The 27,299-nt window shown below is 31.2% G+C and overlaps 2 protein-coding genes across 8 annotated transcripts; both read right to left on the reverse strand.

The window, feature by feature from the left end:
- Positions 1-531: 531 nt before the first annotated feature.
- Positions 532-11,192, reverse strand: LOC128176138 (uncharacterized). Of its 4 annotated transcripts, none has more exons than XM_052842222.1 (16): positions 10,705-11,192; positions 9,937-10,015; positions 8,487-8,609; positions 8,267-8,380; positions 7,996-8,077; positions 5,415-5,532; positions 4,905-4,991; positions 4,646-4,738; positions 3,452-3,565; positions 3,016-3,223; positions 2,725-2,880; positions 2,200-2,285; positions 1,965-2,035; positions 1,586-1,683; positions 1,037-1,343; positions 532-848 (listed from the first exon to the last, which is right to left on the reverse strand). In XM_052842222.1, the coding sequence occupies exons 2-16, from the start codon at positions 10,001-10,003 to the stop codon at positions 755-757; spliced, it is 1,818 nt and encodes a 605-aa protein (XP_052698182.1). In that variant the 5' UTR covers positions 10,004-10,015; positions 10,705-11,192; the 3' UTR covers positions 532-754. The 4 variants fall into 4 exon arrangements, with proteins under 4 accessions (XP_052698182.1, XP_052698184.1, XP_052698181.1 ...); XM_052842224.1 differs by having other exon boundaries at positions 5,415-5,536; positions 8,000-8,077; positions 10,705-10,744; XM_052842221.1 differs by lacking the exon at positions 10,705-11,192 and adding an exon at positions 10,092-10,261.
- A 1,087-nt stretch (positions 11,193-12,279) lies between these two features.
- On the reverse strand, positions 12,280-26,310 carry LOC128176139 (uncharacterized). 4 transcript variants are annotated; one of them, XM_052842226.1, is made up of 14 exons: positions 26,116-26,310; positions 25,912-26,034; positions 25,709-25,819; positions 25,483-25,560; positions 25,164-25,294; positions 24,837-24,923; positions 24,107-24,199; positions 18,516-18,629; positions 17,703-17,913; positions 15,179-15,331; positions 14,727-14,812; positions 14,557-14,627; positions 13,921-14,352; positions 12,280-13,797 (listed from the first exon to the last, which is right to left on the reverse strand). In XM_052842226.1, exons 1-14 carry the CDS (start codon positions 26,174-26,176, stop codon positions 13,710-13,712), a joined length of 1,839 nt encoding a protein of 612 aa, XP_052698186.1. In that variant the 5' UTR covers positions 26,177-26,310; the 3' UTR covers positions 12,280-13,709. The 4 variants fall into 4 exon arrangements, with proteins under 4 accessions (XP_052698186.1, XP_052698185.1, XP_052698187.1 ...); XM_052842225.1 differs by having other exon boundaries at positions 12,280-13,803; positions 26,116-26,307; XM_052842227.1 differs by lacking the exons at positions 25,912-26,034; positions 26,116-26,310 and having other exon boundaries at positions 12,280-13,803; positions 25,164-25,281.
- Positions 26,311-27,299: the final 989 nt, after the last annotated feature.

Here is a 27,299-nt window from a genome sequence, read left to right on the forward strand (position 1 = left end):
TGCAGTTCGAAATTAATAGCCCTAGCATTGTAAAATCAAATGCATTGCACAAACAATATCAATAATATTATCATAATAAAGTCAACACACGTGTGTTGTAAACGCATATTCATACGGCTGGTATCACTGTGTACATACGTAGTTCGGTATACCCCAAACGTAAGTTGGTTGATTATGCAGCCACTGGGTCAACATTTTACAAATGTTGTCTATACATTTCAAGATGTTGAAAGCTTATAAAGTGTTGATTATTAATATACAGTTTGTCATGATTCGTCGCTTATTGTGGCTTCAATATAGATTAGAAATATTAAAAAAAAAACATGTATGTATACCCCAAAAATAGCGAGTACATAAGCCAAAAAAAAAACTGTTAATGTATGATATTTCCTGTTAAAAATGTGTACACATATTACATATAAATTATATTGTTGACGATGACTGTTGCTAGGCAATTTCAAATTCCACCCCCCCCCCCCCCACACACACACATACACACACAAAACGCATAATGAATCGAAGTACACCAAATAACTGTAACCCAAAACATTTTATTCTAAATATTAATTTTAATAATAAGAGTTGGACAACACTATCGACCAGAATCGTTCTTTTATCACATGTTAGAATTAAACACAATAGTATGACAGTTGTAGAGGAGTAACGAAGCAGAGTACACAATAAGATAGAACAGGCTTGACGTTTACAGTTTCCTTGATGGTCGTACAACATGCACTGTCACTGCTCTGTCAATTCACAAACTTCCGCCGTTGTTCACCAATTTCACCTCTGACACATCTTTAGTTGACAAGTTAATATGCAAGCTCTTTGACATCACAACCCTGTAACTACATAACCAACTTCATAAAAATACGGTTATAAAGTGGCGACCTTTAACTTTTTGAAAAATTTACATCACAAAGTTGTTTGATCATACTGATTATTTTAACTTTTATATTCGTAGTCCTGGAGTAATACCTCCGATATTTATTTTCTATATATGTACAAGCCTCAATTTACTAAAACGTCAACTTACCACTGATCTTGGATTGTGACAACAACAGTTGACTTTGGATCACGCTTGTAGCATTCGTTTATTCTGTCATTCATTTCTATCGAATATGGATTCCATTTTCCTTTGTCATCTTTCCAAAACCATTGATTCATTGACAAGGAAATCTTCGGTCTTCCTTTCTGATGTTCTGGTGGCAATTTGTCAACTACCTCGCTATTCTTAAAGTACTTTCCTTTGACAACGTGTAATATTGGTTTAGTTGACGTATCCACACTTTTTGCCTTTTCTGATATTGCTGGTCTACTACTAGGTAAACCCAGTGCATATCCTGCAACATTACCCACAATATCTACTTTGAAATTTCAAGTATGATTGTTTTAACCATTTTAATTTTAAACTATATCTGTCCAAATTAAACTCAAACTTTAAGTTTTACATTATATTTCATAATACATACAAAGCTTTCCTTCTATAAAGAACATTTATACAGTCTTTAAAATAACAAAATTATACTAGTATTGCTATCTTTGCTTTATATAAAGAAGTTTTCCTAATTATAGAAGTTTATACCCTCATTGAAACTTGCTTGATCTCCGTTCGGGTAATTGAGAGAAGCGTTGCGTACTTGATCTTTGAAATACTCGATGGCCTCTTTTGAGAATGGATCACTGTGTAGATTCAAAAGAAATTTTAGCGTAATACAAAAAAACCCCTCGGAATTCTGCTAACTAAAACCCAGGATATCTGACTGCTTTAAATATATATCAGGTGCATGCACGTTGCAAATACTAAATAAAAAGAAAACGTAGCATTGTGTAGAGTGACAGCATTTTAGCTTATTAACTCATATGCAATATGTCTTATGATAAAAACCTATGAAACACTGTAGAATGAAAGATAACAACCACTAGTACTTGAGTTGATTTGGAAATGTAAATAAATTACGTACCAAATCTGAAGGTCAAATTTACCATGCCACCCAAATCTATATTGGCTTATAAAACCATGTCTCCAACGAACCTAGAATGAAAAAGAAAAAAAAAGCCAAAAGTTTTAAAGAAAAACTTAAAATCAAACCAAATAGTATATTTTCACCTTTGAACAAGAAATAATATAAACGAATTCTGATCTATTAATTCACATATTATGATATACAGAAGAACCATCAGTGTCAACAAGCATACGTAGACAAATCCGGTGCCTTGAACTGAAATCACCGATCCAATATTTCCAGCACCGCCATCTTGGTCGTCCCATTCCCAGTCTGTTCCTAAAGAAGCATACGAAGAACACAGGCACACAATAGTATCCTTATCTTTTTATTTGGCGTTTAGATGTTTTTTAACCTCATATCTAGCCAATCCATTGTGTGTATTGATTTCATTTGTTTTGTAAAGTAAAACATTCTGATAGAGACTGACAAAGTTGACATTATTCAATAGGATATTTGACATGATAGATTGAAAATGACAAAAAGAAAAAAATCTATGATTGGATATCAGCTGGAAAAGGAAAGCGAAACAGAGAGTACAGAAGTTAAAAAGAGACCTTGGTGCCGTCTATGTAGCCATGAAACATGAAGGTTAATTACCTTTAAGAGAGCATTACACCTTCCAAAACTACTTTGCATGACGAAAAAATGTAAAGCAACAGATGTGCATGTATTTGTTTTAAAGCCAATTACATTTCATCCACTTTGTTCTAGTTACCTCTGGTGACAAGACAGCCTGTGGCAATAATTTCGTTCCCCAAAATTCTTGGCTCGATGCACACCTTGACATCATATTTATTCAACTCAGACTGGGAAGATCCATACCTGTAGTTACTGACCGAACCGGTATCCCATTCCACGTGTAACCACCCATCTGTAGTTAGATAACCATCATATGAATGTTCATGTGAAAAAAACAAACAAAGGAATTGATAATAATATTTCAATTCATCAATTTCAAAGAAATGTCTCATTTCCGCATTGCCCTTTACATATTTATCCACCTTACCTTCTTTATAATGCCCAATTACTGTTCCAGGACCCATATTGTCCTGGTTACCCCACTGCCAGTCTCGCCCACGCCTAACTCTTGATCCTAAAGTAGGCATTCGTGGATTTGTTTCTTTGAACATTTCCATTTCAACATTGACCTCAATTTTTATGTTATGGTTTGAACAAAATAAAGTCTTTCTCGAGCACATTTCAATAATGTCATCCTAAAAGCATGAAAATAAATCACTTTTTACAAAATTTAATATACTTGTCACAACTATTAAAAAATAATCAGTGAAATTACTTAAAGAAATGTTCGAGGGACAAATATGAGAATTGATAAAAATCTAAAGATTTTTAGTAAAAGAACAAAAAAAGAATTAAGAATCAAACGACCCTTATTCATACTGAACATGCATCACAAGATTTTTTTAAATGGTAAAATGTTGAACCTGGTCTCTTTCAGTATATTCGGTGTAAGGAAAAAGAAGGGCAAGCGATGTCAGAATATGTTCCCTGTCGTGGCAATCGTTTTTCATCGTTTGCAACAATACAGAAGCAGCTTTCTGTTTTAACATAAAAGAAAAAAAAGGAAAAAAGTTTAAGCTTTCATTTGTTCACCTAAAACGATATTTGTAAAACGCTATGCTCTAAGACATTAAACAAGGCAAAAGACCTTCAACGATACAACTTGTGGTATTGCACTCAAGCATCTCGATATATATATATATATATATATATATATATATATATATTCAGGGGAAATGATTTTTTATTTATATTAGAAGGACATAAACGAAATCTACTTAAGTCATGTTGTTTATGTTGGCGATGTGGCCTACGAGCCTCTTGCAAAAGGAAGCACCGTGCTTATTAATTTTCGCCACATATAATAAAATTCCTGAATCTTAAGAAAATGAAGAAAATCTTAAGAGTGTGTAAGTTTAGGAACCCTACTTCTCCATGGTTCAAAAGTTGATTAAGCATTAATTTATATGTTTATATTCAATTAATATTGTATGAAATATTTTTGTAACGTCGCTTTAAACCATTATTAACCAGCTTTTTCATGGATAAAAATAACGAGTGGAATAGCATAGCCATGAAACATGTCATTTAGTGCGCTTTTGCGGCTGAACATACACTTTTGAGTACATGTAGTACCACAAACTTTGTCGGGAAAACTCTTTTGAGTTAGAGTAGATATGAATTTTGTTTTTTTGAAAGGTACATAAAAATTGGTTTGGTAGGTTTATATGTTTCATTTAATATCACAATAATATATCATTTTAAAAACACGTGACAACGTTTACTATGGAATCATTAGAAATTGTGGTAGTTCGTTTTCTTTTTATTCATGGGTAGCCCTCCCTTACGATTATAAAATCCTTGATGAAAACAAATTTTGAAAAAGTTATTTTTCTTACTGAAACTGAAAACCGACGCATCTACGAAATTACATCTCCACGAATGAGCAGAAAACCCTATATTCATGTACATTGGTCCCCACTTATTTAAATGAGTTCACAGTATTTGTGCTCAAAGTCGGTAATCCTGTTTAACGTGAGTTACTAAACATTGAACTTCACAGATTTTCAATGCAAATATAATACTAAATGGTTATTGTTTACATTAAACTCTCTCACCAGATTGTATGAACATTTTCCTAATTGTCTTGCTTCATCGGAATGAATAATTTTCCCTCCTTTTGACTGCCCACTGATAAACTCTAATAATGTCTAAAAAGAGTGTTAAAATAGATTTATATTATTTATTGCTAATAAAAGTAATTAAATAATAAAAAAAATCCAAATAATTTAGAATACATGTAACAAACCAGTAATGATTTACATTTATTTAACAACGACTTAAGAAGAAAACCAAAGTCTTGAATAATAGGTGTACCACATCAGGGTTTCTTCCCACAGGAATACAGAATATTGGATGAATTCTCCCCAGATTTACCGTCATCTGTAGCAAATGATCTTTCGCCTGCCAAAAATTCATATCGTGTTAAAAAAGCTATCATAAAAATCATATCATCACACAGACATACAGATAGCAATAGCATAAGAGTGAGATGTTTTTAGTCAAAGTTGTCTTATTGTATTGTCAATAAATCTTGCATGATAAATTTTTTACCCTTTAGATAAAACATTGAATTTTGATATTTGGCAGAAATATAGTTTTATCAATATTTCTTAAACAATACAGTTCATGTTTTTTTGGTTGAGTTGATTCACGAAATAAAATGTTCTTTGAATTAATGTTTCTACAGTCAATTTTCAACAAATTCATACATCCCCAGGACTGCAAATTTAATGTATTCCATAAAAACTAATACATACGAATAGTAATGAAACCAGAATGAAGCCATAGCAGCTATTAACTAAAAAAAAAAATTTCAAAACAAACCTCATCCGTTTCCAATACAAGACTGTCGTCAGGAGAACTAATAGTAAAATCTGTTGGTCTTCCATCAGAAAAAAGAATAAATCTTTGGTGAAAGTGAAGATTTCCCATCATGCAAATGCTACCTATATAAAGTTCATGGATAAGTTGATAAAAATAAAGACATCAAACATAACGTACTCTCACAATATTGTGAATGAAGGATATGTCATTGTAAATTTTTAATATGGTTCATGTAGATATGGAAATTTTTATTGGTTTAGGTATATATATATATATCTTAGGTATATATATATATATATATATATATATATATATATATATATATATATATATATATATATATATATATATATATATATATATAATTGAAAAAGGAAAATGAACAGTTTAAAAGTTTGTATTCATTAGCGCTTTCTGGATTTTAACATCCGTCTTCAGGAGAACATACATAAGATATGCTATTCTTATATACATGTATATATATTGAGAGAGTAAGAAGATTGCTGACTTTGCAGAAATATATACAGTAAGCGGGCAGTACATTTCTGAATTGGGCACAAGCGTTCTATCTATATGAATTAAGACTTAAAGGGACTTAGACCCGATTTGAGTTCAAAATTTGCTTTTTCAATTTTCATGTCTAGAGTTGTTTTATTTAGATGATTTAAATGAGTTGAAATTTGAAAGTCAAATATCGAGTTACAGAGGTTAGAATTCTTTGTTTTGTAAACAAAGCGCGAGTCCTTTTAATGTTCACATAATTGTTGTATTGGTATAAGTTTCAATCTAATGTTTCTGTTTGTTGTGATGAAATTATTTTATGAACCCATTGAATCAGTTTATCTTGTTTCCACAAATTCTTTTGATAAAGAAATGGCAATTCCTTTACTTTACAGTATTGGTAAACTAATAAAAGACTCGAGCTTTGTTTACATAACGACTTCTTTCCTCTGTATCTCGCTTGTAACATGACTTCAAACATTCAAATTTTAAGGAATCATTCAAAATACAAAAGGACCGCAGCACTGTTAAGACATAATATGAAAATATCAGCGGATTTAAACGTTCATAAAACGATGCATCTATTTTTGTAAAATATTTATGTTAAGTTATTTTGTCATGATATAAATGTGATATTAAATAAAACAGTACGGTAAACGCTACTTTGTATGATATTAAGTGTGGTCCCCTGAATTGATAGTCATGTGATATGTGTTGATAAATCTCCCGAATGGAGGTCATGTACAAATTTCAATATTACAAGGGCATACCCTCATTTGAATGAAAATTTTAAATGATAATTAAATACTATTTTCTGGTAGATTCTGAGAAGTGCTGCTAGATTGTATAGAGTTCATATTTTTTTAAAGAGAAAATGTCAAAGAAATTAGCTCCGGTTGGAATTAATATATTAATATAAATTTTACGTATTTTTTAATTCATTCTGAAGAATTCATTGAAGCAGCAGCACTTTTTAATAAATTCAACATTCGCTAAATTTTTATTTCAAAGATAGAAATGATCTGTTAAGTTTATGCCCTTGAAAAAGCGGATTTAGATAAGCTTCCCGATGTCAAACACATCGAACGTGCACAAAAAAAATTCTTAAGAAAGAAGAAATATTACACGCTCTTAAAATTAATTACATGCCGGGTCAAAACAGGCATAATGAATAGGATTTAATGGTATATTAATTGTTTAATGATTATGCTCCATTCATTTATAAAATGCATTTTCTCTTGTTAAAAATTTGATTGATCCGCTTCTCTCTATACATAGTAGGGCGTCAAAATTTACAATATGACTTCTTATCGACAAGTGCACCGCGATAAATCTATTGGTAATATTTATCGTTGTTACACATTTTTGACTACAAATTTTCACACATAGATAATTTTTGATGTAGTTTAATGTTTTAAATAACTCTCTTTATTAGCATTTTTGACGACTTGTTATATATGATGTCATAGTTAACAATCCCTGTACTTTCTTCTCGGCACGAACATAAAGTAAACATTAACAGTGCTTCGAAACTATATTATACATAAAAATCAAAAACAAAATTTTCATCTGAAATCGTGTCCAGGTACTTTTAAAATGCATTTTATATTTTCAGGTTAGTCCCTAAACTCTTTCCTTTGTCCCTTTTCCGTATTTTGAAATTATAACTCGATATTCATATTCCTTTTTGCGCATGCCGAAATTTATCGACCCACTAAAATGAAAATTGCTAAAAAATACAAATAAAGATTTCAAGAATCTTGCAGTAAAAACAACATGCAAGCATAATGTTGAACAATTGTATATCTCAGCTAAAAATATTTGGTTTTTTTTTTCTAGAGGCACAAAGAGGAAATGTGACGAAATGAAGTAAAAATCATTGTATCTTTTTCCTTATATCGTTTTGGATTGCTTTTCATACCCAGAAAAGAGAGAATAGTGGAGTTTTGAGTAACGCATTAGTCAAATTACAGGTGACAGTGAACAATTATGTTATATCAATTTTGATAGGTAAATACTGATTATGGGAAACATGACATAGATATTAATACATTAATACATTTTGAATGTTAGATATCACCTACTTGCGCCATCCATTAGACCTCCCGTTGATAAAATGAATGCTGCCGTGAGAGGAGATGGTCCCCCAAAGTCAACGTCATCTATAAGTTCAAATGTAAATGTTATCAAAGTTGTTATAATACTTCTTGCATACAAAAATAATCTTGTTCTTTAAAAATCATGCCGACTTAACTTTATAATACTTTTCGATCAAAAATGTTGAAGTTCAAATTTGTGCTGCTGTATAAAATTATAAAATGAAAATCAGTTTACTACGAAGAAATAACGACCTAGACAATGTTTGATATCTTCGTATTGGTTGGAAAAGTAACGCAGAAACTTGGTTTGTCGTCCGCACACAATGACAGCTACGTTCTCGTCAATGTCAGGATGTTTTGTATACTCTGAATAATTTGAACAAACAGAATATTTCACAAATGTTATTTAACATTTGAATTCAATTTTTAAAGGAGTCATACAATCGAGTATTTGATCAAAACATATATTCACCATCAATGATAGATGTAAACGCATCCTTCATTCGCTGGACACCTTCATCCCCAATACTAGAAGATGTATCCAAAATGAAGATATTAGATGGTCCCCTCCCATGTTGATAACGCAAACGGCGGTCTATAATGTAGAAAATTTCAAGAGATTTCTTGATTGGAAAAAAAATATAAAAAAATCACGTTGTTTGATAAATCTATCGGATTTAATATCTTCTCAATTGTCAAATATGTGTGTGTGTGAGAGAGAGAGAGAGAGAGAGAGAGAGAGAGAGAGAGAGAGAGAGAGAGAGAGAGGTCTCTACAATGTAGGACCATGGTATCCTTTGCATTGTTTGATTACTTATGTAAACAAATACTGGTTTTGCGATTTAAGTTTAAAATTGAAAAAAATCATCCTTAACATTATTACCGTCTTCCTTGGAAGACGGTATAAAGAGTTGAAATAATTTACAGTCTCCGGGTTGTGCACTTCCTTTCCTTTGTGATTGGTTGAAAATACATGATGTGAAAATTTACAGTTATTTCTTTGGTTGAAGTACTGTTCGGCGCAAGGGAGATAATTTTCTGATGAACTTATTCACGTACGACTTAACAAATTTTGTAGGTTTCAAATCTTAAAAAGTGAGAAAACGAAAAAGCAATACAAATTGCTTTGAATGAAATTCAGCCTTTGGTTTTCAGGTCCAACTAGTTGAAAGTAACATTCTACAATATGTATTGAAATTATTTGTTTTTCTTTTAGCATTGTTTATTCAAATATTTATACCAAAATGTAAACAAAACAAAAAATTGATGCGGTATGCCTAATATCGGTAAAGTTATTTGCACCTAAGATAGATAAATGCAGTGGTTTAACTTTGATTTTATCAAAATAATACGAGTCTACGACCCTACCTAAGATCTCTTTTACCCTATAGTCGTTCTCAACTTACAAGCTCGGGTACACAGTTTTTAATTTTAGACACGCAGGCTTAAACGACACATGACACAAAAATGTTCGGATAAAAATCCACTCGCCATGCTATGTAGAGGAAGGTGACATTTATATATAAAAAAAAGAATTAAACTGTATTTGATAACTATTTGCTGTTTAGGGTTTGTTCTAAAGACGGTAAGCTTTTTTATAAAAAAGCTAAACTTGTATCTAAGTTCACAATTTTAAGAAGGATTTTAAGATGAAGGTCATCATTAATTCCAGATATTGTTATTAAAAAGAAACATGAAGCGGATAAAAAAATATGAGGTGGACAATTAAATGATGTAGATAGTTAAACCCCGATGATGAGACAATCTTTAATGGATTGATGTTCAAAGAATAAACGGATTTAAAAAGAATAAATCAAAAATATAATTTCAGAGTTTTGTTTCAATTAACAGGTTGAAAAATAAAATGTATGTAAATAATAAGCTTGGTTATCAGTTATAAAAATTTATGGTTTTTAACTCACGTTTTTGGGCTTCATAAACTGCCTGATTGTGCCATAGATCCTGTGACGTTTTAAATCGCTCTGCCATTTTTATTGGAACCTGAAACAGACATATATGGATGCTGTAATAATTTTAGGTCCATCATAATTTATAAACATTCACGGTATGTGCTTACTTTTAAGTAGGAATGTTTTTTCTTTCAAACTGCACTATTTTCTTTTCTACTGTTAGACTTGAATAAGCAAACGATAATATTATCATTGGCTAAAATGAACGAAACGTGAAAGTTTAAATTCCATTTTTGAGAGTTATGACTCAATGAAACATTTTACTCCATGGCCTTCCTTGTTTATATAATGTTTGATTTACGTAGTTATCAACAAATTCTGAAAAAAAATCTATGTTTACCACTAACACTCTCTCATTTTACAGAAAGGAAGGAAAAATGTGCATCGAATCACTTCCTCATCTAATTAACACTGAATGTTTCCTTTTATGGTTATTTTTATTGAGTGTTTACTAATTGACATGTAACAGATGAGAGATAAAAAGCCAACCTTTTTGACAAACATTACATCTAATATCAACGATGTTTCTATTGTGCTTATGCTTTAATCAATTAAGCCGAGCTAGACTTCGATAATACACTGATTTATTCTTAACAGTTTCGCACTGTTACGTGCAACTCTCTTAAAGAGAAATAAAACTGCCGTATAATAAATATACTATTTGATCTGTCCCAAGGTATCCTGCAGCATTTTGCTTAATAACTCAAAATTTATAAATACCTCAATGTTCAATAGATGTTCACTCAAAATATGAGTTTCTTTTTTGAAACTTCCACTCTAGCTTGTCAGCAAAAAAATAAAAAAGGTTTCGGGGTTTTGCATTGCAACATTGCATTGATGTAAACGTTGAAAAATTGTGAAGGTAATTCCGAAACACTGCTGAATGATTTAAGAAGTCAGAATCTCAGAATGTCCTATTATTAATCTCCGTATGAAATCTGTTTTCGTTCCTAAGAATTTTTTAGGTAAAGAAAGATGATTTGTCAAGATTTTTTTGGGTTTATTTTAACAAATGAAGTAAAGAGGTATACTTTTTGACATGCATGTGTATTTTTATTAAGGCTTATAAACCATTTGCTACAAAATGTTTAAAAAATTTTAAAACTTTTCTAATGTAAATTTCCATAAAGCACTATACCTTGCAATATGAAAATGATTTATTTGAATGCTTTGTTTGAATGCCTTGTGCGGTTTTCATATGCTCAAAAATTGATGGTCAACATAATCATCATATAAAGAAGAGATTACACACCGTTCAGAGAATACTATATTTCATTGTCAGAGAATAAATCTAAAAATATATACCATATTTAACAACGTTTTGTGTTAGAGCATATTTCAAAATTCACGAAAGCATTTTTTGGATGTTGTCTTTGTTATCACAGTATCAATGAACCCATAAGTTAATATTTGTCATTATGATAACAACTTAGGACAGACTATAGGGTTAACAAACCTCTGCTAATACAACTCACATGCCGAAAGCCAAGTTAGCACTTTACCACTATAATACTGCTTATTATAAAATTTTGTGCTCCATCACATAAATTAATACTGCCTAAAAAACCCCAAATTTTTAACATATAGTTCTTACTTATAAACGTGTGTTCAAGATAAATTGAAATACACAAGAATACTACATTCTAATAGACTTTCTGATGACCATGTTATTTTATAAAAGATATAACAATTGAATACAACTGCTACAATTGTTTTGAAAAATCTACTTACATAAGTTTCAAAAAGAGAGAGAAAATAGGTGTCCAGGTAGCGTAGTTGACAATGCACTCGCTTTTCACCGCTGCGACCCGAGTTCGATCCCCGTGATCGACAGAGGTAGTATGTGATAGGGTATGGCGGTCGCCCGCTTGGACACGTGGGTTCTGTACGGGTACTCCGGCTTCTTCCCACACCAATGACCCCCTCGCGCTAACACCCGTGCCAACGAGAGATATTAATATAAGTTGTAGAACTTGTTTATCAATCGTTGTAAAATAAATAAAGTTCAGTTTTTTTCAGAGAGAAAATAGTTTCAACATTCAAATTCAATTAAATATTTTGTTATGAACAGTAGTTTTGTCTGCCTTAACAAATCTTCCTAGAGATAGAGAACCGCGTTTGTCTTGAAAGGTTTCTAGTGACCATAGGCCGATGTAAGATGTACATGCCACATATGGTGAGTATTTAGAAAAATCGTTGAGCATATTCCAGTTTGTTCGCGTCGTTTTTATTAAAGTCAATCCACAGTTAAACAAATCCATTTCCCTTAACTCTCATTGTATTAAGTGAATGAATTTGCTTGTGTTTTTACAGGCATGTTTTACAACTCTATCACTTTTCATATTGGATTGTAATAAACAATAAGCATAGATGGCATGTTCGCTGTGTGATTTGACATTATAAAAATGTTAAATGTCAAAGTGTTTTTCAATGCGTTTTTCAAACACAATAAAAACACTTTTACTCGGGTTAGAATGAAGTATCCATTTGCAAGCAATCCATATAATTTTCACAGCGTTCAGTGATTCTTGGAGAGATCGATGCGAGCTATTTTAACATGAGCGTTGTATCATCTACGAAAAAAAATTCCTGGAATATGTATGTTATCCATCAGTACTACATTAATAAAATTGAAAAAACTAAACAATATCATTAATATATATAGGTAACATTTAGACAATGAATAATACATTGAAGAATTTCAAAGATATCGGAGTTTGCTGTAGTGAATACACCAGATTTTTTTTATCACAATAACAGTCTTTAGGAATTCGCCACAGTGTATTTCAATTCCGATATCATATGATTAATATAGAGGACCAATACTGTAAACCAACTTTTATGCGAGAAATTTTTCGCAAAGTTAGCGAGAGCCCTGTCGTTGCGAATATTTTTCGCCGCGAACCAGTCCTTTGTCTATAGTTTTTAAAACAATTTAGGTCTGGATACGGCATGGTAGCGAACATTAGTCGTTGCGAACCAGTTTATTGGCAGTTAATCGCGAAATAAAGTCGCTGCGAATAAAAATTGGTTTACAGTATGCCATATTCCATCGAACGCTTTTCGTTATCAAGGTAGGTGCAAAAGACCGGAGAACCTCTAGTATTATAATAGAAATGTTTTTTAAAAATGCAACAAGCAGGAGTGGCATCATTTTAACACCAAATTGCATACTAAACATTAATCAGGACTTCTTCCAACAGATGATGTATCAAAATCATTTTCGTAATAAATCAATGATAAAACTACTTTTATTTTTTACGTCAATACACCCAAGTTACTGGAAAACAATTGTTTTCATGATAAGTTAACAAAAGTTTGTTTATTCAAACGATCAAAATAATTCAAAAGTATTGTCAATGTCAAACGTTCGATTGTCTTGTGTATGGAAATAATGAACGCATAATTATCTATATGTCTGGAAGTTCTATATTAAATTACTCGTAGTTTATATCACAATATATTTCCACATGGAATTCATTTGGTTTTTCTTTTAATTTTCAAACACAGACGTCATAAAATATATACCTGTATAAATAAATAACGAATGATGCTTCATTACATAATTAAAAGTATGATAGCAAATGACAGAATCAAATTTTGTGTTTCAATATAAGCATAACTTAACAGCTGTATGTATACCACGCATGATAGAATATACATATTTCGTTATTTATGCTAACCATATAAATGATGCAAAATGAGTCAACTTATTTAGATTATATCTATGGACATGACCAGTTTGTCACTAGTTTTATCTCACTGATATCTCTGGTCGTCTGGTTGATCTGTTGATTTTTCGCCATCACAACTCTGTAACTGAACAATAAACTTGATTAATAGTCTTGCTAAAATTTATAGAATGGTTAAAATACATAACGTTATTTTCTGTAATCTCTTACGGGTTTTCACGGGCATAAAACAATTATTACTTACGACTGGTCCTTGATAGCAACGATAACAGTTGACTTGGGATCACGTTTGTAACATTTATTAATTCTTTCATTAACTTCCCTCGAATAGGGATTCCACTTTCCTTCACAATCTTTCCACCACCATTGATTCATTGCACATGTAAATGTTGGTCCATCTGTCTCAATATCTGGTGTTGTGTTTTCAACAACACTGTTGTTTTTAAAATACTTTCCTTTGGTAACATGCAAGATTGGTCTGTTCACTGAATCAAAGGACGACGTTTTTACGGATTCCGAATTTTTCTCAGATAATGAATTTATTGTAGACGAGCTATTGCCATCTGTGCAGTTATTACTCTCATCGACGTCTACTTGTGCTCCATCACGGGAGTCAAAAGGTGTCTTTTTCACATGGTCCTGAAGAAATTTGATAGCTTCCGGCGAGAATGGATCACTGTGTCAATTAATATTCTTAGAAAACAATATCAAACTATTGATGTGTTTTACAATAAGTTAACTTGTCCCCCGTTTTCGTTCAAAAGCTCAATATGAAATTATTCAGAATTCGGTGACATTGCACGTAGTTTGATTTATTTATCTAATCACTTATTTATATTTTAATCAATTTGCTGAATTATTTCCACATGCATAAAATTACCTTATTTCGAGGTCAAAACATCCATCAGCTCCAAACTTATAATTACTTATTAAACCGTGTTGCCATCGCACCTACAATTAAATTTTCCGTATTTTCTTGGCTAATCTCCGAACATTGATTGTATTTTGGTAAAAGTTGCTATATACAAATGCACTGAATAGCATACATACAAACACTACTCCAGAGCTGTGTACTGAAATTACCGATCCGATATTTCCAGCACCGCCATCTTGGCTACCCCAGATCCAATCTTTGCCTACAAAAATAATATTCTGTCACAAGATAATTCATTAGCTTTTCCGAGATTTTGATCACTATTCAACAGTGAAAATGAAATTTTCTCATTTTTTAAAAAACACTAAATTAAAAAAAATGCTTTTTATTTACTAAAATGTGATGTCATATAAGTGAAAAAACACTCGTGTGGAACATTCATTACTGCGAGAGAAGTTAGTAATCTTGAAAGCCTCGCGTTGTTCAAAATGAAATATCTTCAAATATATTTCTTTAAACATACATTTAAGAACTTGTAAACTTAAAACTAATTTGGTATACATAAATCAGTTAAATGAAATTAACATTCCCAATTAAACAAGAAATAGATGCGTATGAAAAGCTTTACCTCTAGTTACAAGACATCCAGTGGCTATCAATTCGTTAACCAAAATGCGTGGTTCACTGCAGAGTTGCACATCATATTTATTATTACATTTACTTTTAGTCCCAAATCTGTAATCTGACTTGATGCCGTTATCCCATTCCACGAGCAGCGTTCCTGTTTTAAGAGAAACAAAAGAACAACTATCTGCGCGGTGATGAACTCATCTAAAATATTTTTTGTAAACAGAGCACGAAGAACTTTTCTTTCAAACAATAACTTGCATAATTACCTTTGATCACCAAAATTTAGTAAAATATAATTAATATTTTAGTAAATTGTAGTACACAAGATTTACAATTTCTGTACATTATAATAGATAACAGTAAATCAAAGATCATAAACATTAGAAAATTAATTACCAGATCTTGATCTCAAGATCTAGTAAATGATTTTAAAATGTCATTTTGGTGCTAGATCTATTAGGCAGTTTCAAAATTATTTGATATATGTCTTTTCCCGGACTTAAAGACTAAAAAGAATTCTATAAAAACTATAAAATTTTCTTGACATTCCATTTAAATTCTAAAAAGGTAAAACATTTCTTTTTGTTCTTGTTTTAAGTTTGTGTAGTTTAGTTGGTTCGAACCCGCCACCTGCTCCACTGAACCAAGTTCGTTTTAACATACATAACATTGTTTTTCTATGTTCTTGAGATTAAGAGCAGTATTTGTTCATCGTAGTAATTTGCAGATATTTGGCTTAGGGGTATTTTAATTCTGGAATCAGTCATTGTAACCCCTCGACAAAAGTTAGCCAACAACTTAAACGTTTTTCTTAATTTTTTGCTTTAATTTTAGCTCTATTTTCAGAGATTTTGTATGAAGATTTTACAATGTATCCAATCCGTTGAAGCTGTTTATACAGAGTTTTTTTTCCATAAGATATTCGCCTGTGCCCGTTCATTTCGACTTCAATTACATGGACACCGATTGGCCCTCTTATGGATTCGATTATCGTTGTTCAGTCTTTACATTAATAAATGTCCAAATATGTCTTGTCCTATTTTCAGTGTTTGTGCCTATTTGGTATTAGAACAGAAAATGATTTATAATCGGCTGAGCAAAGCAAAAGAGACATAAATTCCGAAATCAATTTATTGTAGTTATAAAGAGGAGGTCAAGTACATTATGTAGGTCGTTTTTAGAGAGATTGTAGGCATTTCAGATATATTTCCTCGTCAAAAACTACAAGATTTGTGGCTGTTTTTCTATGAATTTCATTAAAAATGACATATTCAAAACACGACTTCTTCGTGTTTTATTCAAATCTAAGCCCTGATACACCTTCAAAATACCAAACTATATTTATTAAGCACCATTCAAGAAATTTGTACATTCCCTTCATTTCCTAAATTTTGACCTTGAGCACTTAACCCACTACAAAAGAAAAGTTTACCCAAAGTCGTAAACATGATATTGTGACAAAAATATATTTTATCGTATTCTGTTTTTTAAAGCAAATCCATCTATACAATTCATTATGAATAAAAAAATCAAGTATTGCCTATCGGATATTTTTGTTGTATGTCTAACGACTTTTTGTTTTACAAATTAAATAATCATCTAATAATTCCTGTATTCGCTTCTATTTCCTTCCTAAGAATCAAGTTATTAAATGCAACACTTGCGTTTCACTGCAGACGACGCTACGGAACATAAACAATGTATGCTAATAAGCCAATCTATTCCGATTGCCTCAAAACGATCTAACTAAATAATCTGCATATTTTCCTCAGGCCTCTCTGGGCTATATGATTATAGAACTACTTACAAAGAATTAAAGTATAATCAACCTCTACCCAACTTACTGTAGACTGTGGGTTTAAACAAACTATTCTGTTTGCTACCACTGTGCTACAACAGCCAACAATAAATTCACCAAAACGCGGTCAGCTGAAAATCACCAAGACACTATCGGGTCACCAAAACACAAGATACAGCAATATGTTTAAGAACTGAGTGGTCTAGCGAACAATTTGATTTCCGGCTCTGTTCAAAGCCCCGTTCTGTAGCATTTTAACCAAAGCGTTTCCCCAGAATAGCAGTCGAGTCGTTCATAGCTTGAAGACGGACTATTACTGATAGGGAGGTTGTGTAAATACCCAACAAGTTCATATCGATTGGTCTAATCGTAAAAACATTTCTTTTGTGTATACGTTAGGCACCAAATGATCAGAGAAGAAGACACCTGATGGGCTAAACACATGATACATTTTAATTTGGAAGTAAAATCGTTGCATGTCATTCAAAAGACACATGGAAATACTAATGACTAATTTACAATGATAAAAAAAGATATTCTGATTAATTGGATCATTTTAGTAAATGAGAGTAAAAATAAGTATACTTTAGAGACATAACATAATGACAGTGCAAATCAAATTGAAGTTTTTTTTTCCAATTTTCAAAATTTAAATATTCATTATCTCTTATGCGGTAAAATTTCTTCTGCATGTCGCTTTCAGCATTACGGATTTTATGTTTACCTTCTTTAAGATGGCTAACAACAGTACCAGGACCATAGTTGTCGTGATCGTCATACCTCCAGTCCCGTCCTCTTCTAACCCTCGAGCCTAAACGAGGCATTTGAGGGTATTTCTCCTCATGAGGCGACTCCGTCTTATCCTCAATCTCATCTTCCATACTAGATACCGACTGGTATAAGTATTTCCTCAAACAAATGTCAATAATGTCTTTCTGTATGCAAAAATGGTACTTTTACTTAAAAAAAGCATTTGTTAATGCATTTATGCATTATTTCAAGAATATGTATATGATTCTAGAAAATATCTGTTGGAACAAAATAAAAAATTGTCAGCGAAAAAAACCAGACTATCTGTTCCAATACAAAAGCCGTGCAATATGTTAATATTAAATACGTAGCGTAAAATTTCGCACGGTTATCTTTTTGTAAATGTGGTTAGGCAAAAATGTCTGCTTGACTAGACATTGGTATTATTTCGGATTCCTACACACATTTCTTTAAAAAACCCATCTTATTTATCTAGACAAATAGTATTTAAATGCTGCTTTATATTCATACTGATAGGTTTCAAAAACGGAAACAATATTTCCAGGTTTATTTCAATGTGTAACCTGAATAGAATTATCATTCGTTAATAAATAAACAAATATATTTTCAATGAAGTGTGTATAAAATTATTTCTGAAAATATAATATTTTGAAGAACGCTAGGCCTTCCTACATTACTTCTTTAGCAATAATGAAATGTTTAATGGAGAGTTTCATCACTTTACCGGCAACAATTGGAACTTACTAGTATATGCTTGTGTACCCACCTGGTCCATTTCTGTGAAGATTTTGTCAGGAAACTTACAGGCTAATGATGTCAGAATTCTTTCATTGTCATTGCAATCATTTTCCATTGTAAACGACAGCATTGAAGCTGTTCTCTATATCAAAATTTAAAAAGAATTGAAAACATAAATCAGGGTTGCTATCAATATTTTCTCAACTATTTACTGTTTAAATATACTATTCAAAATAATGCGTCATCTGAATGATTAAATAAATTAATTTTATCGTTTAACAACGTAGAACAGTTTTCAATCTTTTATTTATCGCTTCGCGTTTTATACATGTTATGCTATGCTCGTAGGTAAAAGTTAAACTGAAAAATCATAATGTTCTGTATTTTAAGTTAACAGAAATAATTTATCCCTCCTGTTAAACGATAACTTAAATATATTTTTGTTCGACAATTATAAAACCGAAGTTAAAAATATATAGCAACATGAAAATGTAGAAATGTACGTTTGAAGACTTTCCATTCAATTTAAAGTACATTTCCCGTTTCGAGATTTTTAATTGTTTCTCAAATTCTATCTGTATAAATTAATGTGATAATTTAGGAATGATCATAGTAGATGAGGATATCCTAACTTTAATTGCTTTTAAGTTTAAATGCTCTTAAGTCTAAGTTGATCTTAAGATCTTCGATTCCTAACCTTTTTCTTAAGTCATATCTTAAGAACACACTTGGGGCATATCTTAGGAAAGTCTCATGAATGTGTTTGCTGGTCCTGAGATAAATAAAGATTACTTGAAAAAAGTCTCGCTGGTGAGTCAAGGTAACGTACGGCAATATGAACATAAGACGAGTCAAATTGAAATTTAATGTATGATTATCTATCTTCAGTCAAATCACGTTTTACGTATTGAAATTATTCACAGATATTGTTGAATATTGCATGAATAAACTTTCGTAAATATCCGATAAACAATGTCAACCCGTGCACGCAAGGATCAAGGTCTAGTAAGTATTTAAATTGCTAAATACTAGTGTAAAACACAAAGTTAAACAAGTATGGAACATAAACTATAAATCCATGATATAAAATACCTATATTTTAAGATAACTTAAAAATTTGGAATGTTATCCAATTATGTTGGATATTTATCTATAAAAAAAACCCACCAAACTTCCTCGTTTTTATATTCACGATTGTCCCTCCAAAAATTAATACTTCCTGAAAGTGACATCTTGCTGTTTAAATATCCAATGTATAAAGTACTTCAAATCTCAAGGCATACATTGTGTTGAAAGTGGATGCGTGTTTAAAGCAGACTATGGAGAAAAATGTTCTTTTAAAAGTTGTTCTAAAGATGAAATATTTGAATTAAAATGACTTATCAAAGATAACAATTTATAGCAAGATAGATGTATATTTCAATAAAATCTGATGACGTCCATTCCCGGGAAATACCTTAATTTTCACTAAGGAATGACCCTGTGCGTGTAACTAAGTATTGATTTCATGAATAATTAAAGTAGCGGAATCAAGTTTAATCTGGTATATTCCATCCTTAAAATTTTAATACCGTTCTATTTCTATGATGTTTAGTGCTTAATTTGTTTGATATAAATATTGAAAATCTTCTCGCATAACCAGAGGTTATCAAAATGCAAATTGTGCTGGTTTTCGTAAAAATGATAAAAACATGTGCGGGATAGCTACATTTACTGACTGTAACGAACACAATGTAAGTTTTTGAAAAATAGATACAATATAAATTCAAGTGTAAAATTTATTTCCGAGTGTTGAAATAAAAAACATAACTAGAACTTTTTTTTGTCTTCAACAAAAAGTAAGGGCTTTTCGACAGCCCCATTATCCCTTTTTAATTAAATGTTAAAAAAAAAAATTATTCTCTAATTTATTTCCAAATGTTCTAAACGCCTTGGTATCCCCAGTTGCTTAGATAGGAACTTAGGAGTAGTACAATGTGAAAAGAAAGATAACTCCAGAACTTTACAGGTAGCTACACTTCTAATTTCCAGAGGAATATTTTCAAAAAATTATACTGAAGTAAGTATTCATTCCTCGGACACAAAACTTGGTATGCCTATAGTATTTATGCTCTACATTCTTACAGCAAAGCGAGAAGACTTTTCTTATAAAAAAATTTGAAATCTAAACAAGTAATAATCTTTGGGCCTTCCAAACCCCTATAAGGAGTCAAAAAGTGGCCCCTCGGACCATAATTTTAAAATTGTACTCTTTATCCTGAACAATAAATTGAAAAGATTTGTAAAATCAAAAGAGAATTAAAAAAGTTACAGCTAAAGGGCTGTTTTGTACGTTGGCCCCTGCAGATCCCTAATTTTCTCGAATTGTCTACCCAAAAACTTTTCCGGTCTGCGCATTGTGTGTACCATTATAAATCTGAAATATTGTAATGTTTACTTATAAACTTTTTGAGAAAACGAACGACGCGTGATTTTAGTTTAACATTGAAACTCCCATAGACAATTTTTCATAGGCTCATAAAACCGGAAGTACTCAATATATTTTATTGAAACTTGAAATGTATCTTGAATACTTCTATCTAAACAATGTCTAGGCGTCTTATAAAATTTCTAAGGTTTTTTGAATTTTTTTTCTTTTTCATCCCCCCTTATCTCAAGTTTGAGCCCTAATATCTCAAAAACAGTAAGAGAAAGAGAAATGGCTACGCTTTTGATTTTGTACATCAAGACAAGATGCATCTAATTCTTAAATTTGAATGCTCTAACTATAAAAACAATAAAGATATTGTGGTTCAATGAAATTTTAGTATTTTCCTTGTCAAAACCGGAAGTGCCGGAACCGGAAGTCCAAAACCTTACATGCGCGTGCCATTTAAAATTGCTATAAGTGTATTGCATTGTTGTTTTAATATGTCTTTCCGTTTTCAAAAAATCGCTGACGAAACTTTGTCGAGAATAATAAAAAATAACTAGAACTTTTTTTGTCTTCAACAAAAAGTAAGGGCTTTTCGACAGCCCCATTATCCCTTTTTAATTAAATTTTCAAAAAGAAATTATTCTCTGATTTATTCCCAAGTGTTCTAAATGCCTTGGTATCCCAAGTTGCTTAGATAGGAACTTACGAGTAGTGCAATGTGAAAAGAAAGATAACTCCAGAACTTTACAGGTAGCTACACTTCTAATTTCCAGAGGAATATTTACAAAAAATCATACTGAAGTTAGTATTTATTCCTGGGACACAAAACTTGGTATGCCTACAGTATTTATGCTCTACATTCTTACAGCAAAGCGAGATAACTCTTACTAAAAATTTTTTTTGAAATTTAAACAAATGATGATCTTTGGGCCTTCCAAACCCCTATAAGGAGTCATAAAGTGGCCCCTCGGACCATAATTTTAAGATTGAGCTCTTTATTCTGAACAATAAACTCAAAAGATTTTTAAAATCGGAAGAGAAATAAAAAAGTAACAGCTAAAGGGCCGTTTTGTATGTTGGCCCTTTCAGATCCCTAATTTTCGCGAATTGTGTACCCAAAAACTTTTCCGGTCTGTGCATTGTGTGTATCATTATACAGATGAAATATCGTAATGTTAACTTGAAAACTTTTTGAGAAAACGAACGACGCGTGAATTTAGTTTAACATTGAAACTCCCAAAGACAATTTTTCATAGGCTCATAAAACCGGAAGTACTCAATATATTTTATTTAAACCTGGAATATATCTTAAATACTTCAATCTTAACAATGTCTAGGCATCTTATAAAATATCTAAGGTTTTTTGAATTTTTTTTCTTTTTCACCCCCTTTATCTCAAGTTTAAGCACTCATATCTCAAAAACGGTAAGAGATAGAGAAATGGCTACGCTTATGATGTTGTACATCAAGACAAGATGCATCTAATTCTTAAATTTGAATGCTGTCACTATAAAAACAATAAAAATATTGTGCTTCAATGACATTTTAGTATTTTCCTTGTCAAAACAGGAAGTGCCGGAACCGGAAGTCCAAAACCTTACATACGCGTGCCATTTAATATTGCTATCAGACTATAGCATGGTTGTTTTAATATGTCTTTCCGTTTTCAAAAAATCGCTGACGAAACTTTGTCGAGAATAATAAAAAATAATAAAACAGAACAAAAACAATAGGTCTTTTCGACCGAAAGTCGAAAAGCCCTAATAAAACAGAACAAAAACAATAGGTCTTTTCGACCGAAAGTCGAAAAGCCCGAATAAAATTATTGATATCAAAATTTGGAGTTTTAAACTTAAGTACGCATTCGTCACATAAGCAATTACAAAGATTCAAAATAAATTGCAGAGAAGTACAAAGTTTGAAATCTAAATTAATTAATAAGATATTTAGCCACGTTATATCCCATGATAGTTTTTGCATGTTATGGATTCTAGGAATTTTATATAGATCTTCTTGTTTCCAAAAATGCCAAAAACGTATGTATTGGTTACATGTTTATGATTTTACATCTGATTTCATTTAAATCAGCAATAGAGAGAACCCTTGCTCTCATTGTGTTCGGTCCATGTAACATGAAGGTTATGAAAGCATATTCAAATATCTTCAGGATGAAAAAGAGAATATATAAGAGGATAAGACTTGATTAAAAGGTACCTAAAATAACTTTTTCACAATCATAAAAAAGCACAATTTGTCTGTCGTCAGCAATGACTGAACATGGCCATTAATCCTTCATTTATTAATTATTGTATTTTAGTTACGTCATAAGACGATTTATGTTTTATGATAATTATCCTATTAATTGTCACAATATTTGTATCATTTTAAACACTGCCACTCAGAAATGAATAAAAATATATCCCTACCTTCTAGTGAATTAAACTATGTATAATCATATAAATTGAAATGTTGTCCACTGATATATTTCTGTAAAATATGTTTTTAGGGGTAGATGCTACAGCAATGTATATTAGTAGAAAAAATTAAATCGAGGTTACTTGGATTCCTGTTACAAAAGTGTCTGGAGTTAATATCTACAGGAACTTTTTATTTTGTGTTTTTTGTTCTATATTCAACTCATACATTCATAATCTAAAAAAGTAATATATTCATTTCCCTAAAGAGAATAAATAAAAACCATAGAATGATATGAATTAAAATATATGCAATATGCCTCAGCTTAAAACCCTAGAAGTGCGAATTCAAGACCCCTTTATTTCTTTGTGGAATTGTCACTTGTGAGTTTTCTCATACTACAAAGGATATAAGAATACAAATTTTTATACGCCTTTTACTTTGATTTAAGTCGATTTTGTTTAATTGTCAATAGTGAGTTCTCTTATACTACAAAAGATATTAGAATTATACTTTTTATACGCCCTTTACTTTGATTTGACTTGTTTTTTTTTGGGCAATAAGTTTTAAGAATACGATGCTTATCAAATTAAAAAAAAAATTTCAGATACGTTTAGTAACAGCCATTCACATGAAACTACATGGCATATACTCGGTATATTGATTGCTGATGTATAAAGTTGTGCTACAAGTTTAAATTATATTCCATTGAATATCTAATTTGGACAAAGTGTTATTGACAAGGACAAAGAAAACAGAAAAAAGCACATATATGCATAAAGTCTTACTATATTGAGCGAGTATTTGGCAAACTGTCTTGCTTCTGATGCACACACAATCTTTCCACCACGTGACTGGCCGCTTATGAACTCTAATGTTGTCTAAAACAATGAAAAGATTTAATAATTTTAAATACTCATTGGTAACATCGTTCACACGAATTACTCACCCAATGTGATGTAATGGATTGCGTTAAAATTAAAAAAATCATTCCATCGAGCTCCAATTTTACGATTACGTAAAATCTATTGACAATTTTTTTCTTCAGGTTTGTTTGAATACTTTATAAATTAGTTTGCTGTCAACTTAATGACTCAAATGTTTGGCTTCATTTTTCCAGAAAAAAATTAAATTTGTTTCTTATCAATAATTTGACTCGTCACTGGCCCCTTTGTGATTCTAAGTCTAAGTCTAAATACATAATACATGTATAAAAGGAAATTTTTTTTAAGTACTTTCATCTTAATTGACTATTTGGTGCCAAAGAATTGTTTTGAAATGAAAACACCAAACCAAGTTTCATATATAACTACCCAACTTTGAAGACCATTTCCAGACCAAGGGTTTAAGTGCAAACTTGGGTTGTTTAAAACAACGACGACAACATATTACATGCTTGAATTTGAAAAAACACAAAGCAAAATTGGACAGAAAAAGTTTATTTGACTCTTGTTCTAAAATGAGCTAACAGAAGGAGATCAAAATACCTAACTAAGTATGAAAAAATAGATAAATTACCATATTAGGATTCCTTCCAACAGGAATACAGAAAATTGGAGATATTTTACCGATTGATCTCGTCAATTGCAGCAAATGATCTGTATCCTATTGAAAATAAAAAAGCAAAACAAAGTATAGCCACCAAAAAAAAAAAAAAAATAGAAGAATAACCGCCAGGCAAAAAACAACCCCATAAAACCCCCACAAAAAACAAAGAAATGATAATTATCTCAACTAAATGTGTTTATAATTATCAAAATGTAATTAATATAATCAGAAAGAAAAAAACACATTACATATGAAATGTTTATTGATTGAAAATTTATATAAGAGGATATTGTTTACGTTTTCAGTTTCATCTAGAGGACTGTCTTCAACAAATGCGCTTGCTAGATTTGTAAAACTTGTTGGTCGTCCATCCGAAATGAAAATTATTCTTGGGTGCACACAAAAAGCTCCGATTCTGTGGATGCGATCTAATATAGAATATTTTACATTTCCCATAAGGGTAAGTTTAATGTGTGCAATTATTAATATATTTCAATTTAATATCAATATTGATCAATTCAGACGCTCCATCAATCACTGAAATACATGCGATAGTGATAACAGGGATTAACTGAAAAACCTGACATTCATGGTAAATTTGAAGAAGACCACATACCTCCTCCATATTTTACACATGCAAGGGACAGGAAAAATGCTGCTGTTAAAGGGGACGATCCCCCAAACTCAACTTCATCTGAATTATATATCATTGTTTATAGAACTATCTTAAAACTTTCTTATTGATGTACATGTATACATATAATATATTACATATAAGACGAAGCGCTAAAATTAGTTTTCAACATAGAAGAATATGGATATTTGAAAATGATTTTACCGACCTAATGAATGTTTGATATCTTCATAATGACTGGAAAAATGACGTAGAAACTTTGTTTGTCGTCCACACACAATAACAGCGACGTTCTCCTTTATGTCTTGTGTTGCATACTCTAAAACGATTGCTTTGAGATATGAATAATTATCCATGCCAAACTCATTATGTGATTGTATTCTTTGCTTTGAAAACCCACTATTAACATACCGTCAATAATAATACTAAACATTTCCTTCATTTGTGCGAAGCCATCTTTTCCCACACTTGACGATGTATCCAATATAAAAACATTACACGGACTCCTTACATTTTGATAACCAACTCCACAGTCTAAAAGCATTAGAAACACTCTTATATACTTAAAATGTTGAATTAAAAGGTTTCACTGAATACATTATAGGTGCTACTTACTCTTTTTCGCTTCTAGAACGGCTTGCGAATTCCAGTATTCCTGTGCATGATTGAAATCCATTTATAATGACGTACGATCAGATACCTTACTGTTTTTGTATGATCAAGAACAGGAAGTAAATGGATAAACATTTGATTTGTCTGTTAAAAAAAATCATAAAAATTAAAGGGGGAATGAAAAGCTAATAGACTGCAAATATATGCGTATACTACAAATACAAAATATAGGATTAAGATCTAAATAAAATGTTTAAAACCACTAAAATACTTATGCATGGCTTATTTAAGGAAATTCATAAATAGACACTTTCGACAATTATATAAAAATGTCCTTGTTTAAACATTTAGTTTAAGTGCTAAAGAATTTTAGCTAACCTGAACCCAGGTTTAAATTTGTAAGTCTGATTAATAATTTTCCTATTCCCTTAGTATTTGTACGTATACCACCCTTACATTTATCCGTGAAAAGGTACTTATTAAGGGCCTTACTAAGTGGAGTGTCTTCATTGTTCATTTACAATTGGCATTGTTTAGAGGCAAACTTAAAAAAATACTAATAGTTTAACGTAGAAGTAAAATATGTCAAGTTCCTTTCCAACCATGACTGCAAAGCTTAGCGCAAATCATTATCAATGGATGCTAATTTCAAAGGCTTCAATATTCTCAACAGTGGCATCACTTTAGAGCCATTATATACGCTCTTGGTCAGGGATATGAAACATTTATGGTACAGCCATATTAACATGTTAGTAAGTTCGCTTACGCTACTAAATAAACTGCCAGAAACGTTATCGAGAAAAATCTTTTAATAACGAATGTATATAATTCAACGATTATTTTTCATAAGTAAATATCAAATTCGTTATGTAGGTTTAAACGTGTCATTATTCTTACAATAATTAATATATTCAAAACCCGTGATAACGTTTATGTTTCTGTAAATGCGCCGTGACAAGGTTAAGTTTATTTACAGGAAGTAACGTCGCAGATTTCCAGAGCAAATTTTAGGGGAAATATACACTAAATGTAAAAAAGGTTTTGAATAGAATACTTATTTTGTTATTTTGTTATATTCTTTTGTTATTTCCATATTTAAGTCGACTCGATATATCCCAGTGAACTTGAAATAAGAGATACTACAGAGTCTGCGTCATTTGTTTCAAATTTGGATATTTTACTGGACA

This window comes from Crassostrea angulata, chromosome 3 (assembly GCF_025612915.1).
Source record: "Crassostrea angulata isolate pt1a10 chromosome 3, ASM2561291v2, whole genome shotgun sequence".
Classification (NCBI taxonomy): domain Eukaryota; kingdom Metazoa; phylum Mollusca; class Bivalvia; order Ostreida; family Ostreidae; genus Magallana; species Magallana angulata.